The 17,967-nt window shown below is 42.8% G+C and overlaps 1 protein-coding gene across 1 annotated transcript; it reads left to right on the plus strand.

Annotated features, from left to right (window-relative positions):
• The first annotated feature begins 215 nt into the window (after positions 1-215).
• LOC110489685 (sal-like protein 3) lies at positions 216-17,396 on the plus strand. The gene is made up of 4 exons (XM_021562456.3): positions 216-1,757; positions 11,985-15,110; positions 15,315-15,658; positions 15,817-17,396. Exons 1-4 carry the CDS (start codon positions 1,676-1,678, stop codon positions 16,255-16,257), a joined length of 3,993 nt encoding a protein of 1,330 aa, XP_021418131.3. The 5' UTR covers positions 216-1,675; the 3' UTR covers positions 16,258-17,396.
• The last annotated feature ends 571 nt before the right edge of the window (positions 17,397-17,967 follow it).

Consider the following 17,967-nt stretch of genomic DNA (forward strand, 5'->3'; position numbering starts at 1 on the left):
AACACTAGGCCTATATGATAAAATATAGAGCAAATCGTTCGCAATAAATTCATGTTAGAAGCTACAGGGAAACGAAATCTAATCAGACATGCATAGAGTCAGACCCATTTTCAGATTCATTTTATTTACGACACCTTAGACAAACCGATGATGCCGATGTTTGATGTTTGGAAACATGTGGCTATATGATATCAAATCGCGCCGTCGTGGAATCCATAGCCTAGTGTGAAGCTTCTGACTTTAACTGTAACGGTGTGGTACATCCTAGCGGTCGCTCAACGCAATGGGCTGAACCTAGCCCAAGGTTTAACTCTCTCACACACAGCGCAGTCCCCACACACGGAGCTAAAGGCGAGGGCAGCAACGGCTACATCAAACCTCCCGAGTAGTGCTCCTGTTACGAACCATCAAGTGAAGTCGAAAACGACTTTCATGTCCGACATATTAGAACGTAGATCGATCAGAAAAAAAATTCTAAAGCTCTTTGGAAAGGACCGGGGTCTTCGGCGAGCAACTGGCGGAAGAGAGAGGGGACTTTGGAGAGCAGCTCGAGACAAACGCGCAGCCGGGAGCAAAGCACCACGAGGGGGAAGAGCACACCTAGCCACCCAGCGCTAGTTGGGGTGTATTTTCTTTTTTTTTATAAACGCTCATTATACAAACGATTAGGTGCGTATAGAGGCAAATAACTATTTCATACTTCATAACTCCGACAAGGCGCGCCGATTCTGAGAAGACGCACATCAAACTTTGAGTGGCAATTCGAACGAGTATGTTCCTTGCTTATCCACTGGCAATCAAACCGAACTTTTACAATTCCCCTTTACAACGGAATTGCATCATCAAGGCGCACTGGGAACAACTCACAACCATCCTCAAAAACTTTATCCGTCCCATCCGCTTCTAGCGGGTGTAGGCGACTGATGTCCATCGGCAAGGAGTTTTTTGTTGTTGTTTGAACGAAGATGCTGTCAATTATATGAAGATTTAAAAAAGACTGAACCACTTCAGGGACATTAAAAACACTTTCAGATGCACACAGCCACATTCAGGGGGAGTACTCAGTCGGGGGACAAAAGTTATCTAGCCTAAATAAGATGGAGGAAAAGATGGACGGAAAGTATGAGCATTGAGGCAAGCTCTTAGAATTCCGTCATCTAAATCATCACAAGTTCACAACTCAAGTGGAACATACTACTTAAAAGCATGGCTGAAGTATGGGATACACGCAAGAAAAGAATTGCATCGATGAATCTCCAGCAGTGGTGAATCTAAGCTCCGTAGAAAAGGAGAAAAGCTGACCTTCCGCGACGTAGACCCCCCTGAATGCTGGGTGTAACAAGCGAGATTTTGTGTGTTGTTGGAGGAGGTGGATAGCTAGAGACGAGAGACAGATAGTCTGAGAGTGAAGCAGCTAATTGCTTAGTCTGTCCCTCATTACCATATCCAGTGTGTGTCCGCTGGACTTCAGCCAATCCCCCTCACACAGTACCATTAATCGCAATGCATTATTCACTATCATAATTATATACCGACATGCGCAATCCACGCAACAGCAACACCAGCTAATTCCCGTAATTTTTTGCAACCAGACTATTTGTGAACATTTTTTTTTCATTCGCTCGCTGCTGATGTATCTGCAAAAAGCAGAAACATCTCGCAGCGTATCAGCAGCATGTCCCGTCGCAAGCAAGCGAAGCCACAGCATCTCAAGTCGGACGAGGATCCCACAATAGCCGGGGTGGTGTCCGAAAATGGTAAGTCATGCTTCTATGCGCGGATGGGACAATCTTTTTATACGCATGTCCAAGTCTAACAAATGTATTGTTTTCTCCGAATACAAGCAGGCATCTGTTCATGCTCTTGACCGGGACATAATTTCTGTTGAAACGGCTGTTTTTTTTAACTTTATAATTTCGCTAATTTGACTTAAAATATAATGTGTACGTACACCTATATGTCGTGGTCCCTGAGAAACTTTGCTTATGCGTAAAGCTCTCCTTATCGCTTCCACCGGTTTCATCATGTTGTGAAACCCAACGCAACCTCCAAAAGGGTTGGGAACTATTTATTTACTTAATCCAAGAACCAGCCTACCTGTTTAACTACAAGATAAGTCATTTGGTGACATTCCAATCTTTATTCAGAGCACGTTAAGCTACTATCAAAAACACTTTTGAAGGCACTTTTAATAGCCTACCGTTGTTGGTTGTGATTTTAGCTAACAAAGCAACATAACACAAGCAAATGCAATGGCCTCAAATTGGCATTTAACAGTGTTAATTCGATAACACCCACAACACAATTTTATACGTGTCTTAGTTTTTACATGCAAATACATTTCCTACTAAGTTATACGAGTGCAAGTGAGCCAGTTTCAGAGTATGGTTCATAAGACACTGAAGACACTTTCGTATCAAGAAACTATACAGTTTGAAACTATTTTAATATGCGTTCAAGTATTATATTGATCAAAAATGTGTTTTCTTCAAATGCAACCTCATCAGTTTGTGTGGATCTATGTCTCGCGCTCTCTCTCTCTCTCTGACACACACACACACACACACACACACACACACACACACACACACACAGAGAGAGAGAGAGAGAGACACACACACACAAGATGTACACATTTAAAATAGCAAGCAATGTAATTATGTTGAACATACCACGCTGTACATCATATTTATGGCTTCGGACTTTGAGAAAGTATTTACATTGTATCACATTTTCTTCCTAAAAGAGGACAATACATAGTCGTTTTGATTTATTTATGTCGGCATACTGTAGGTTATTTTCCAGTGTCGATGCCTATCCTGGCATTCAACGGAGCGGGTTGCATATTCTGCGATAGTTTTAAGTGTATAGCATGTTTTGTCATGGAAATGTTTTTGTTTACTCCCTCACATAAATGTATCACACTTGGTTTGATTCCTATAGCTCCCGATGTCTACACGATCAGTTGACAGGGTTAGCCGTGTGAAAGGGGTCACTCTTTTCTAGTAATCTGTGCTGCATGCGCTTGAAGAGTGTAAAAGATTTTAATTAGAAAACTAAAGTGAAATCTTCACCCAAAGCACACACAACGAAAATGCATGTCAGTTTGTTTTTTTATAGCCTATCCGGACATTTTTTAAATAAAAATTGTTCCTCCATATATTAATGTTGAACAAACCTTTATCGAATACAAATCTTTGACAGCGTCCCGTGATTTGTCTATAATGTAGTCCAATGCACATGTAAATTCATAAATGTGTAATTGTCTATGATTCATTATTCAGTAAAGATTCATTCAATATTTTACTTACATTGTTTGTTTTGTTATTTATTTTACATTTCAGGAATCGTGATCTAGCTACATAATTATTTGTAAAACAATTTAAGTATCTGCAGCGTGGAAAAGTTCCTATATAACTTAAAAAATAATATAAATATATTTAAGTTTAATGCAATAGGCCTTATTCATTTGATAATTTATAATACCTCTTTGTTTCTCTTCTTGTGCTGAAATAGTGTTTGTCCACTAGTGCCCATGGGTGAGTCCAACATTTCTAACGCAATCCAAAGGAACTTTCTAGTCATTTTAACAGCATTCTGAAATTACCAACATATTATTTTCCCTCTTTCTATTAGATCGAGGAAGAGTATAATGTGTTAGTCAGCTTTTCTTATTGACTATCCATACAGCTTACGTGGTATTCTCGACAAATAACTGTCATTATCTTGAGCCATCGCTGACCAGCACATACAGCACATCCATTGTACTGATCCTGTAAAATAGAAACAGTGTGATGTCATCCCTAGGGACAAATAACAGTCCTCTTTCCATATGAACATTTTAGGGTGATCGAGTCACAATGCTGAGCATGGGTTGTGATTCATTTATTTATGCATTGTCTTATCATACCATGCCATGTGTTACACATGAATAGGGCAGTCAGTGTCACAAAAATGTAATGTAGCTACTAGCTAAGCTGATTGGACAATACATCACACTTGCCTCACTTGTTGGTTTATTATAGCAATGAATTGCAAGAGTTAAGCCAGCATTAAAGTATAATCTGTATATCAGGTTAGTAATACATTCTCTTGTGTTTGTCAAGAACCAGGGACAGTAAAATGGCATCTATTGATTACAGGCATATATGCTGAAAATAGCGTGGTTCTGATTGTCATATGCCATCTATTGTGTTTTAGAGGGTAATAATAACCTTATAAAGGAATACATTCATTTCGACATGATCCTCGTTAACTATAAGGGAGGCTTACGCGAGTAGGAGGAGGAAGGAAATCAGTCTTTCCAATAAATTCAATAAGAAGAGAAAAGAAGTACTCGATGTGACACATACTCAAGAGACTACTGTCATAGGCCTGTTCACATATCCTTCTCTCATATCAAACAGCTGTGTCAATGAGAAAGCTCTCTTCAGTGATGTTGGCTTGGATATTTTCCTCTTAGGGCAAATAGATTTGAGTGGAACGCCTCTCCCCTTCTGTCGTGTGAGTCTTTACTTTTGAAAAGAGATGAAGATGAACACAGTCTGTGGATCACGCTGCTAACAGCTCTCAGAGTCTCACGTCAGAATTAGACATTCGTCCATGTCTCCCGAACGGTAAATTTCAATACTGACTAGTTTCATGGGTGACCTGGCTGCAGACACCGCTACACTCACTCATAGACACGTGTGTGCAGAGAAGCACACACATGTACACACACAGACCACACACCATACATGATTGCTGTGTGAGAACTACCGACGCCATACTGCTTAACATTTTAGGTTGATGCCGATTGCTATGGACGATCCTTTCTATTGTTGGAAGAATGCACTGACTTGCTTGTTGTCAGGACAGACTGTGCTTCACTGAGAGAAGGCTTCTCAAGCTTTGGACAAAAGACAGTGATAGACCATTCAATAAGATACCCTACAATGCAGCATTTCCGCCGACACGACCTAAAGTAACCGTGCCACTTTATGACGTAACTGTGATCAGTTTACGTGTTGCCGTTGTACAGCTACTGACAACACTATTGATTACCGTGCCTGAAGTTGAAATGGTGTATTTTTGGACAAAGGAATTCAGAGGGTCCAATCCTCTTTCAGTACACTGTTAGGACATAACGTCCATTCTGTTAGTCGCTGACTTGACCGATTGTGTGTAACTTCTCAGTCACAACACAGCAATGGAACATAGGCTTACAGCAAATAGATGCTATACCTATGGAATAAAGTAGTAGATGTTTTTCTAAAGGTTATTGGATGAATCCAGTTATCTATTTTTATGTAATATCTTTATGGGTTCCTGGTTCTGCAATTCAGATATGATGCTGTTGCTCTCGCCTGCGTTAACACCTCCTGCCTGTGTCCAATTGGGATTTATCAGTTATTTAAATCCCGCCTCGATTTGACTTTTTTTGTGCTTAGGGCTTTTGTGGGGAGTTTACATGGTTTTCCAATGTAGCACTTTAGGGCCCTATTGTGTGGTGGCCCTGAAAAGGTAGGATCGCATGCAGTGCCAACAAGCCTCTGTCTGGCCTGCCCCCCCCCCCCTCCCAGGCCTCCCAGCCACTTGCCCTGAAGTTGGCTGGTTAGAAGTGCTTTGATAGAGCTCGCTGACTTAACCTTTGCCTACCTCGCCCTGCCAGGGGGCTGCGGCTCGATGTCAAGCTCATAATACAATTAGAACATCTGTCCCATTGACCTTGGCAGCGCGGCTTACCCCTGTCCTAGACAGTGACAGGCTTTCATCTCAATGCTGCTACCTCTGCATCTAGTCCCTTCAGAGCTCTTTCCCCAGGGGTGAGGGAGCATACACACACACAATTATCAACTGAAAATACAACTATTTAAAGTGAATCCTCTCCAACCATTCATAATGTCAAACCTCTTTAAGTGAGTGTTAGGGTGTCTGCTAACACTTAAACATTTGCAAATGAACGAGCGAACCGAGAGAGGGAAAACATATTGAAAGGGATAAAGGAAAGATGATATATAGTGAGGGAACGTCCTGAAAGCAGTGACAACACGGGCTGTATCCGCACTTCCCCTTCAGCGAGGCTTTGTTTGGCTTTTGTTTTAATCCTCTCTCACCATTTCGGTAGAAGCTTCTGGACCACCCACACTGCCATGCCAAATATGTTTCCAAGAAGATGGAACCCCAATATGACTGTCTTTTAATTACAACCCCTAGCACTTAAAAACACAAAATAAATATAATTCCCCTTGATGAAGAGGAACTCGGCAACATCATGTGACAAACAATCATCCGGAGAGAGCGCCGTCATTGAATAATGTATTGCATACGCTTACACAAACAAATCGTTAATGTTTGGGCTAGGGCCACATCTGCATGCAGTGACAAAGGCCCCTCTGTTAGAGAGGATAGGATATTACTGTACCACTCTGCGTGAGGGCCAGGCCTGTGAAATAGAGAGCTCTGCTTGGTGGGGGACTGCTCTGCAGGTGCGGATGGGGATGTGTGTGACGGTGCTGGTGAGAAGATCCGAGAGAGGAGCTGTTTGAGACGTGGCATACATACATCACCACCGTCTTGGAAGGAGGCAGCAGGGATAGTCACAGCTGTGTGTGTTATGGAGGGGTGGCATTTTGGTAATGTCCTCTGCTCCGTAGCCACCTTGATGGGACAGTTGTAGTACAAAATAAATAGGGTAGACGGAATGTAAAAGTAACAGGGAAATGGGGGGGGGGGGGGGGGAGATAGTGAGAAAAATAATGCAATGGAAAAAGTAAATCGTACAGGAATTCCAACATTCTTAAACCCAGCAGGCATCCTTATTTGCCCTCCTCCTCACCCCCCTCTCTCACAGCTTGGGCTGGATCTATAGCGATTCATCTCTCTTTTAAAGATCCTAAGCTCTCCTAAATGCTTGAGAAAAAAAAAAAGCTTTTTAAAGGGGAAGAGGAGTTGGCGAGTCCGGGGATGTGAGATTAAGGCTAAACTCGGACCTAAGTGGAAGTGCTCGGTAGAGGGTTCAGGCGATGTTATCATGTCATCAAGCATGTGATATCATAAGAAACAGTGTTTGTTTAGCTAAAGGAGAAGCATTTAAATTAGATAATGTAATTTCCTGAGTAAAAAGCTTTTGTGACTTGTATAATAAACAATATTTTCAAACCTTTTAGGTGCTTTTTATTTATTTTGCATGATTGTTGAGTTTATATGAATTGCAAGTGTGTGTGTGTGTGTGTGTGTGTGTGTGCGCGTGCGTGCGGGTGTTTGCATGTTGACTGGGGTGAAGGGGTGGCGTGTGTGTTTGCCCTGCTGTTAGTGAATCTGGAAATTGTTAAAGGCCCAGTGCAGTCAAAAACATGATTTTATATTTATTTCCACACTGAGGTTGGAATAATACTGTGACATTTAGAAAATTATGATAATGCCATTTTAGTGTAAGAGCTGTTTTGAAAAGACCACCTGAAATTTCAGGCTGTTTTGGTGGGATGGAGATTTGGAGATTAAGACCAATAAGAAAGAGAGTTCCTAACCTCTCTGCCAATAACAGTTCGTTTTCAGTTGTTTTCCCCTCCCCACTCAGACCGTCCTAGAACCATTCTTGCTTGGAAAATCGCTCTTTGCTAAGAATCTATTTGAGTGTCTTTTTGACCATTTTAATTGAAAACAATCACAGTAAGGTACTTCATTGTTACCCAGAAATGATTTGATATTAATATAAAAAACGGCTGCATTGGACCTTTAAGAACGGAGAGTTTGTAATTTGCTCAATAATTTGCTAAATGCATTGCTCAGTGGCTTTCACTGAATCAGTAGAGAGCATGAATACCTCGTTTGATATTAGCGATCAGATTAGCCGTTTCAGTTAGCATGCCGAAGATTGCCGAGCAAGATAGTGGATACAATGATTCAAAGTCTTACAATCCCTCTATTGATTGTGTTGAGCTTCATATTTGCATTTGAGTAAAGGAAGACTCTTAAAGAAATGAAAACCGCATTGGATTTTGTAATACCTTCCTTTCTCATGCTATAAGAAAATCAATACACCCCCCCCCCCCACACACACACACACACACTAAACAAGATCTAGCCTCAGCCGCATAGAGCCTAAATAACAACCTACATCTTATGTGTATTATACTTCCGCTTGCAAAAGTACAGTTCATTTGTATCTCTAAAAATCTGTTTCATTTACCACATATGTTTTATTTGCAAAGATTTGCACCAGAATGAGAAAATCAACCCCAAAATCAAATGCTTATCTTTCCAGAAAGAAGTCTCTAGTTCTCTCAATAAGACAGCGATACCCTTCACAAATTTAGTCATGAAATTATATTCCTATGTAACAAACTGTACATTCCAGATTGTAGGCCTACTAACCAAAACAAATATATATATAGAAAATTGGCATTATACTACTGTCATCTGCTTTTATTTTAGCAATAGGGATATGGATGATACACATATGACTTCAATCAGTTCACAAAGTAAATCAAATAAATAAATGAATGTGGTGTTATGTTTCTATGACACATCTATGTAGACCAACACATTGTGGCAAAGAAAGGGATTGTTGAAAAGTAGTGATACCTCAATTTCTGATTCCTGTTCATATAATTGTTCTGAACAGAAGGACATGGCCAGAATAGGCGCTACAACTTAATGCTGTTGGAATGCAATGAAATGTACAGTGTGTGATATCCACATCCTAAAATAATTTCCCTTCAAATTCAATGACTTACAGTAATCTCACTATAAGGAGAATTCTCAATAGATTCATTCAATAGATTCATCTTGAACATGCAAAAAAAATAATCAACAAAATTCTTAGATATTATAACAGATATTAAAATACTCAAATCACTATTCATCAACATTTATGTTGTGTGTTTGGGCATAGGCCAACAAAGGCACTCACTTACGAAGCAAATTGTATGAATGAAATGAGAGACTGACATTAACTGCTATAATAAATGCTAATAACTAAATCGGTTTATTACAATGCCTACTCATTGAGAACATTGACCTTTCACCCTAAATTATGGAAATGAGCCCCTGTGTCCGTTGATCGGCTAAAGGGATTTCGGCCTTCAATCACGTGGCATTGCTCTTTTCATAGTTTTGTTTTGGTGTCGTGTGAAGTTAATAACTATTTCACAAAATGTATACGTAGGTACATTTGTGCAAATGGAAGCTGTGTATCCTATACCACTAAAAAAAATGTATGTAAAGACACAATTTATGGAAAAAATACTGTATGAACTTGGCGCAATTCTTTCATGCCTGGCTTCCACTGCACGTCATGTTTGTTGTCATATCGTTAACTTAATTTTGTATATCTTCATTTATGCCATTGTGTCACACCATACAGGAAGAAATCAAATAATGCCTGCCACTGGCGTCACTCTGCCCCCAGCGTATTCCTGGGGACGAGCTAATAGCCTTTCCAAAAGCCTTTCTGTTGATTATTAATTAAGTTAAAGACACCGGACCCTGATGGTGTAGTGTAGTCATCCCGTTGGCCAGAAATTACAGGAAGAGTGCTGAATTATTTCACTCATGACTCATTAAACTGACACGTAGGCGTCACGAAGGCCCGTGACACAGGGCGGCGATGTCGTGCCCTTCGAAATGAACTGAAGCACAGAGCAACATAGGTTCTCTCAATGTTTTCTGCGTGTTGAACGAACCACTGTAGTCTGTGAAATGTAAAACGTTTGGATTGATTTGGAGAGAAAAGAGGGATAATTTATGGAAAGGGGAAGGTACGTAGTTTATATTCATGTTGTTGGTGTGTGTGTTCCAGGAACACCTGTATAGTACACCCTCATCCACAGCCTATTTTGGCCATGGCCACAACTTTTGTCTAAATAGTAAAAAGGAGGACACATTTTTTTTAATATTGGGGATGGAAGACATGTATGTTCTGACATTTGGAAAATACTTTTGAACAAAAAAAATGCCACCCGAACCAGACTCCAGACTCCATACGCATGTGTCCTAGTATGTTCCTCCCATTAGTTGACTTGTGGCTGAGTGGATCCCTGGAGAAGTGCCATGTTTGGTTTTGCTTTGATTTTCATTTCACCTGTGTTTGTTCCTTTGCCCTCACAAGCAAACACGCTCACACATAAGCACCTACAATACCCTATTATCTCTCTCTCTCACACACACACACACACACACACACACACACACACACACACACACACACACACACACACACACACGCAATATAAACATGACTCCCTGGGATGGCATTTTGAATTATGTTAGGGTTTGTGTGGGAATACTACTTTAATATCTTCACTCCCTGCTACTGGGTGAAAAAGCATTTGTAGTGGATCTGTTTGATTTATTTTCTTTCGCAAATCATCAGACAATTAACTATCTTTTTATTTTTATTGAGTTAAATTTGATGTTAATATTTAAAGTTCTATTATTATTGTGACTTACACACACACACACACACACACACACATATATATATATATACATACATACATACACATATTAAATTACATAATATACTAATTGGAAATAAATAGTCTTGAAATGCATTTTCAGGTTGAAAGAAACCACTGAACCATAGTAACCTAAAAGGTGGTCCATGTCTTTACATTTGACCATTTGATGTTTTCAAAGGTTTCACTCACATCCACACCCACTAATTCTCTCCTTGTGATTTTTTTTACACACATGTTAAGCACTTCAAAACAAGCAAATTATGTTTCTGAGTAGAAGGAGCTAGAAAACCTCTGCACATTTCCTTGCTGTTCTAATTAGGTGTCTATGGGTGTCAAGTCATTGTGGCTGGGGTCTCTGAAGTAAAGCAGGCATGCAGTTTTCCATGTAGGAGAGTAGCAAGCTCCCACTATGGGAATAATTAAGACACTGCCCCCCGCCCGCCCCATACACACACACACACACACACACAGCCATGCGTCCACTTGAACATGAGATAAAATAAACAGATAAGGAGGCATGCATTCATGGTTTGATCAGGTGTGAATTAGGACCATGATCGGGTGAACATACTGGCTTTCTTGGCACTTGACGGCAGTATGCGGAAGAGGAAGTGGTTTCTTACAACTGTGATTAAACATGTGTAACTAATCAGAGACTGCTGCTATGGCACAAGCATGTCATTTGTTGAGTCTCATTTCAAAAAGGGAGAGAGAGGAAGAAAGATGAACAAACCTAACTGAGTAACAAAAGCGGCATGTTACTCATTTAAAAAGAGAATGTTTCTCATTTCAAAAGATGTCATAAGGGCACAATTTTTGGCAATTAAAATATTTTGGGCTCACATCCTCATTTACATTATGGGTAACATTTCCCAGTACATTCTGTGAGAAATAAACAACAACAAGTCTCATACATTTTAATTTGAAACATATCCTATAAATATCTCTCAAAGTAGAATACACTAGGCTTCCATATTGCATTACAGCTAGTCACAAGCAGTTGCTGAAGGTTGCATTTATTTATTCACTTTAGATGCAGGGCTTATGCATTACCTTAGTAATGCTAAATGAAGAGGCTCAGGCATTTGAAATTCAGGTGGAAATGACGAGGCTTGATAGCATAGGAGAATCCTAATGGGCCCATCAAAGACCTGATTTGTACCCAACAGACGAGGCAGCTGTGAATTGTATGAAATATTGGAAATCAATGGCTTCTATGGAATTTCATTAAGCGGCAGTATCCACAATTGATAGGCCCTCATAATTTGATGGATTGCGCAAAGAAAATTATTAGCTGGGCTCTATTGAGAGGGCTCGAATGTGCAAAACTGGGTCTTGAGAATTGTTGAACTAGGGCAATTTGTTCAGAGTAAAAGAAAAGAAAATAATATTGATTTTGGTCACGTTAAAGAAATAAATAAAAAATGTATTAAAGGTTAAATCTTTGCAGAACTGCTCTACAGAATATGTGTTGAAATTCTATTGATTATTTATTCATTAATTCTCCTTTTTTGTCTCCCTCCCATCACCTTCTATCCTCAGCCACAGGAGAAGTGCTGGATGACTCAGACAGTGGGAATGAGAGCCGCAGTGGGAGTGAGGAGACCCACGTGTGTGAGAAGTGTTGCGCCGAGTTCTTCAAGTGGTCCGATTTCTGCGAACACTTGACGAGCTGCATCAAGAACCCCCTGGTGCTCATAGTAAATGAAAACGAAACCGAACCCTCCCGGGAGTATCCTGCAGAGCCATCGCCCTCGCCAAGCTGCCATAGTGACCAGGCAGACAGTGAGGACGCTGGGGAGGGCAGCAGCCACAGCCCCGGTGAGGACGATGAGGGCGGAGAGATAGCCCTGGAGGGGGGCAGTGCCCTGGAGAAGGAGGACGAGCCCATGGAGCTGTCTCCTGAGAAACCGGTGGACCTCGAAGTGAGTGACGCCTCCCCAGAGCCAGATGGTGCTCTACCTCAGCTTAGCGATCCTGCCCCATCCTCTGTGAAGAGCTACAGCATGCCGAGCACCAACGTCACTCTGGAGACACTACACAGCACCAGCGTGGCAGTGGCTCAGTTCTCCCAGAGTGTTTGTGCCGCGGTGGCCGGCAGTGGGGTCTCCCCCTTGGCCATCCCCATGATCCTGGACCAGCTGATGGCGCTGCAGCAGCAACAGATCCACCAACTCCAACTGATCGAACAGATCCGCAGTCAGGTGGCGTTGATGCAAAGGCAGCCCTCTGTCGCCCAGCTGGCCCAGAACCACCACCACCACAACACAGTTGCTGGCTCCCAGGGGCTGTCATCTTCCAACCAACTACAACAGTTACACAACTTCATCACTCCCCCTGTCCACCAGCTGCCCATCAGGTTGCCCTCACCGCTAAACAGCCTGGGCTCCTCCTCCCTCACCTCTGCTATAGATGGGCCCCTCTTCTCCCATACCCAGCAAAGTAGTAATCAGCAGTCAAATTTTCCGATGCCCAACACCACTTCAGCAAACTCCTCTTTCCCACCATCCAGTGGTAATGTGCTGTCATCTCTACTGCCTTCCTGCATGACTTCAATCACACACAGCAGCAGCGGAGCTGGATCCGCTGCTGGAGGAGGCATGAGCAGCAGCATTACAGCTCTGCCAAGGAATTCCAGCAGCCCCCCTTCACTAGGCCACAACAGCCTCCTGAGCACCAGTCCCTCCAATCTACCACTGATACCTCACAGTTCATCTAGTAGTGTCATCTTCCCGAACCCGCTAGCCAGTATAGCTGCCACTGCCAATGCACTTGACCCACTCTCCGCTCTGATGAGGCACCGCAAGGGAAAGCCCCCCAACGTGTCTGTCTTCGACACCAAGCCCAGCTCCGAGGACCCCTTCTTCAAGCATAAGTGTAGGTTCTGTGCCAAGGTGTTTGGCAGTGACAGTGCCCTGCAGATCCACCTGCGCTCTCACACCGGCGAACGGCCCTTCAAGTGCAACATATGCGGAAACCGGTTCTCCACCAAGGGCAATCTGAAGGTCCACTTCCAGAGGCACAAGGAGAAGTACCCGCATGTCCAGATGAACCCTTATCCCGTGCCAGAATACCTGGATAACGTGCCGACCAGCTCAGGCATTCCGTATGGTATGTCCTTCCCCCCAGAGAAGCCGGTGACCACCTGGCTGGACAGCAAACCTGTTCTCCCCACAGTCCCCACCTCAGCCGGGCTCCAGTTCCCCCCAACTCTCCCCAGTATGATGGGAGGCTACGGTGATTCCCCGAGCCTCACTCCCCTTAGCAGATCACCCCAGAGGCCCTCCCCTCCCTCCAGCGAATGTGCCTCTCTGTCACCTAACCTCTTCACAGAAGCAGGCATGATCACCACCTCACAGTCTCCGCAGCCCAACTTAGGGGGCGACATACCTCCCATTCTGAAACCAGAGGGCATCCACCTACCCCCAAACCTCCCCACTTCCAGGCCTGGTGAGAACAAGACCACCACCGTTACTCAAGTGGTCCTCGCCACCACGGTCACCGCAACCACATCCACTAGCAGCTGTACTGAACCTATCATTGCCCCCTCTGTCTCCCATACAATCCTCCCCATGATCTCTGATCAGTTCAAGGCCAAGTTTCCGTTCGGCGGCCTTCTGGACTCTATGCAAACGTCCGAGACCTCAAAGCTGCAGCAGCTGGTGGAGAACATCGACAAGAAGATGACAGACCCCAACCAGTGTGTCATCTGTCACCGTGTGCTCAGCTGCCAGAGCGCCCTTAAGATGCACTACCGCATTCACACAGGAGAAAGGCCTTTCAAATGTAAGGTCTGCGGCCGAGCATTCACCACCAAGGGCAATCTGAAAACGCACTTTGGGGTCCATCGTTCCAAGCCCCCTCTTCGGGTCCAACACTCCTGCCCCATCTGCCAGAAGAAGTTCACAAACGCTGTGGTCCTGCAGCAGCACATCCGCATGCACATGGGGGGCCAGATCCCCAACACCCCTCTGCCTGAGTCTCTCCAGGAGATGGACACCGACCTCTCCTTTGATGAGAAGAGCTTAGATGCCATGAGCAACTATGATGAGGAGCTACTGGATGAGATGGAGGCAGCTATGGAGGACGAAGCAGAGCTGAAAGAAGGAGAAGAGATGATGGACCCATCCAAACCTCTCCATCCATATTCAGGAATGTCCCCTGGTCGCTCCCCACCTACCTCTGTCATCTCCAGCATCGCTGCTCTGGAGAACCAGATGAAGATGATCGACTCCTCTGTCAATATGAGCCGCTCGTTTGGGCTGAAGCCCATGCAGAACTGTGGCCAGTTTGGAGGGGAGAACGACTTCTTCAACAATGACTCGCTGTATGCCTCGGGGGACCTGGAAGGCCAGAGTGTGGGAAGCCCAGCACTATCTGAGTCCTCAGGGTCCATGCAGCCCATCTCCCCTGCTCACAGTCACCCTGAGAGTCATCGATCCAAGTCCCCAGCCACACTCAACCATAACAGAAGCACTGCAGCAGATGAGGGGCAGGAGAACAACGGGATGGCTACAGTGAAATCTGAGAAGTCAGATACCCCATCCCCGGCACCTGTGTCTGAAGGTAATGGGGCATTGGACCTGACTGCTAGCATAACCCAGCCTAGCAGGCACTTCATCAAGGAGGAGAACCACTTCAACATGATGTTCCTGAGCAGAGATAGAGGTATATTCAATGATCCTGACTTTGATATAGTTCATTTATTGTTAATTCATTTGTTTCCTCTGAAAATTAGATTAATACAAATCGCAATTTAATTGAATGATACCCGAAATGTCTGAAAACATGGTGTTCCACATGTGTCATTTGAATAACATATGTCTCCGTTCTCCCAACTAAACATATCCTCTTTTTGTTTTCTCTCTCTAGGTCTGAGCAACTCTAGCTTGCTAAACACAGCATCCAACATGATCAAAATGGAGATGAATGGGCACAGGCACAGCAAGCCCATGTCACTGAATGACGGTCCTTACATGCCCGTGGGCATCCAAGTGCCCGCTTCTGCACCCCAGACCAACATGAGCCCCAGTATCACCCCCATGCTGGCACCGCCAACTCCCCGTCGCACCCCCAAGCAGCACAACTGCCACAACTGTGGGAAGAACTTCTCCTCAGCTAGTGCCCTGCAGATCCATGAGCGCACACACACAGGAGAAAAACCATTTGGCTGCTCGATCTGTGGAAGAGCCTTCACCACTAAAGGCAACCTGAAGGTATGAGAGAGAGTATAATAATAATATATATTTAAAGTATAAGAAGAAGGGTACATTTGTCTGCCTCAAAAATAAAGTTATTTAAAGAATATGAAAAAAGACCAGAGGCTCTTGAATAATAATGTCTGTTCCTTGTGTTTCCTGTTGACTGAATGCAGGTGCACATGGGCACCCACATGTGGAACAATGCACCAGCCCGTCGTGGACGCCGTCTCTCCGTGGAGAACCCCATGGCCTTGCTGGGCGGGGACGCCATGAAGTTTAGCGAGATGTTTCAGAAGGACCTGGCGGCGAGGGCCATGAACGTAGACCCTGGCTTCTGGAACCAGTATGCTGCCGCCATCACCAACGGCCTGGCCATGAAGAACAACGAGATCTCCGTCATCCAGAATGGAGGCATCCCCCAGTTGCCCATCAGCCTGGGTGGAGGAGGTATGACCTCGCTAGGGGCCATGTCAGGAGGTATGGACCGTATGGACCGGGTGAATGCCAGTAGCAGCCCTCCCATGACTGGGCTGGATAAGACAGTTCTGGAGGTTGGGGCTAGACGCCCCTTCGCTCGATTTATGGAGGAAAATAAAGAGATTGGGATCAATTAAGGACTTTATTATTATTAAGGAAAGGAAAGAAACTGCTAATCCAGTTTGAACTCTTATGTACTATATTATGTACAGATTACGTTTTTATTTGGTTTGGTTTTTGAAATATAATATTTAGTATTGGTTAGAGGTCTTTGCCTTTCGCCCATTCACCCCTCATTGATATTTCGCTCGTACGAAGAATACTTTGTCTCTTGTTTGAGAATATGTCGTCTTGCAAGATTTGCATGGTACTTATTGGTTTCAATCAGTATGTTTGACTGCTTTTAAGGATTATTTTTGAAAAGTAATATCTTGACTCAATTGTGATGGGCAAGGACTAAAATTAAGCTGAGCGAGCTCTTGTACGTGCATAGACTGACTAGCTGCTGTTTGGCTAATGTTTATGTTTGCACACAAAGAGCAAGGGACTGAAGTAAATTGGAATTATGGTGTTACTGCGCTCGCCTACAATTTTTTTCTCATGAAGTAGAAAACTTGAAAAAATGTTTCAACTATTTTAATCTTTACATTTAGTCTCCCAGCATTGTCTTATAATATTGTCCTGTGTCTTTAGTATTTATGATATTGACAACAAAAAAAAGCGGGTATAAGAAAATATATTTAATGACCCCAGCATTTTATTGATCCTTTTTTTCTAAACTGCAAACTTCATTTATAAATATCTCTTTCAATAAAGACAACATGTCATTTCAGTTGTACGACAGAGACACATTGTGAAGTTTTATTTGGATATCCAGCCAAGACTATGTGCAACATGTTTGGATGCACAGTGAAGAAGCGGAGATATCTGAAGCTGCTATTATCACAAACCTGCTTTTAACCTTTTGAAAGAAATACATGTGTATAGAAATACAGACAACTCTATAACAGGTATGCATATTTTGTACCACATGAAAATAGACATCCTTTGAGAGTATTTGTCATGTTTGTGAATGCACTTTTTAAACAAGACGTTTTTGTCTGTGACTTATCGTTCGTCTTTGACTGAGTTGTCGATCACAAATGGTTTTAATTGTTTTCAGCGTACCACTCCTACTAGAGTGGCCCTCTGGTACGGCCTCTTATGCTACTCATCTGAGTACAACCTCATCCACTCAATCAAATTCTTCTCCAATAAAAAAAATAATAATAGAGAACAGGTCACGTGTTTGACTGGTCTCCTTCTCTACATTTGCTGTTGTTATTATTTATTTATTTTCAGGCTGGATTCCTGGTTTCTTTCAAAAGGGGTTAGAAGGTTGTGATGGAATTAGATGAAGTAAAAAAAAAAAACAAGTGTCAAATAGTCTAGCCTTTTTTTATATATACCTCTTTCTCATTCTACTGTATATTTACTTAGAAAGACATATTTGAAATAACATTTCAAATAAGCAATTAGTAATGTACTAATCGCAGTTTGGACATTTTATGTCACATGGAGTTCGAGAGAAACCCAAGACCTCGAGTTCAACAATTTATATTTACAGTTTTGTGCTGAATGTTTTTAGAAAACCCAAAGATGCAGAGAAAGTTCCTAAAAGTTTAAAAGTAATACATGTGTAGCATTTCTCCATCAAGTCTATAGATGGACAAATCACACCACTCCTTTGCACAACACAAGTTGAAATGTCCCATTTGTGATCCTTTACTCTCATTAAGGCAGACACAACTATTTACTGCCTGATGTTGGCAGTAAGTCAAGTTCCTGTCATTCGTTTTTTGCATAGT

Source organism: Oncorhynchus mykiss, chromosome 2 (assembly GCF_057628025.1).
Source record: "Oncorhynchus mykiss isolate SJ-2025 chromosome 2, ASM5762802v1, whole genome shotgun sequence".
In the NCBI taxonomy this organism is placed as follows: domain Eukaryota; kingdom Metazoa; phylum Chordata; class Actinopteri; order Salmoniformes; family Salmonidae; genus Oncorhynchus; species Oncorhynchus mykiss.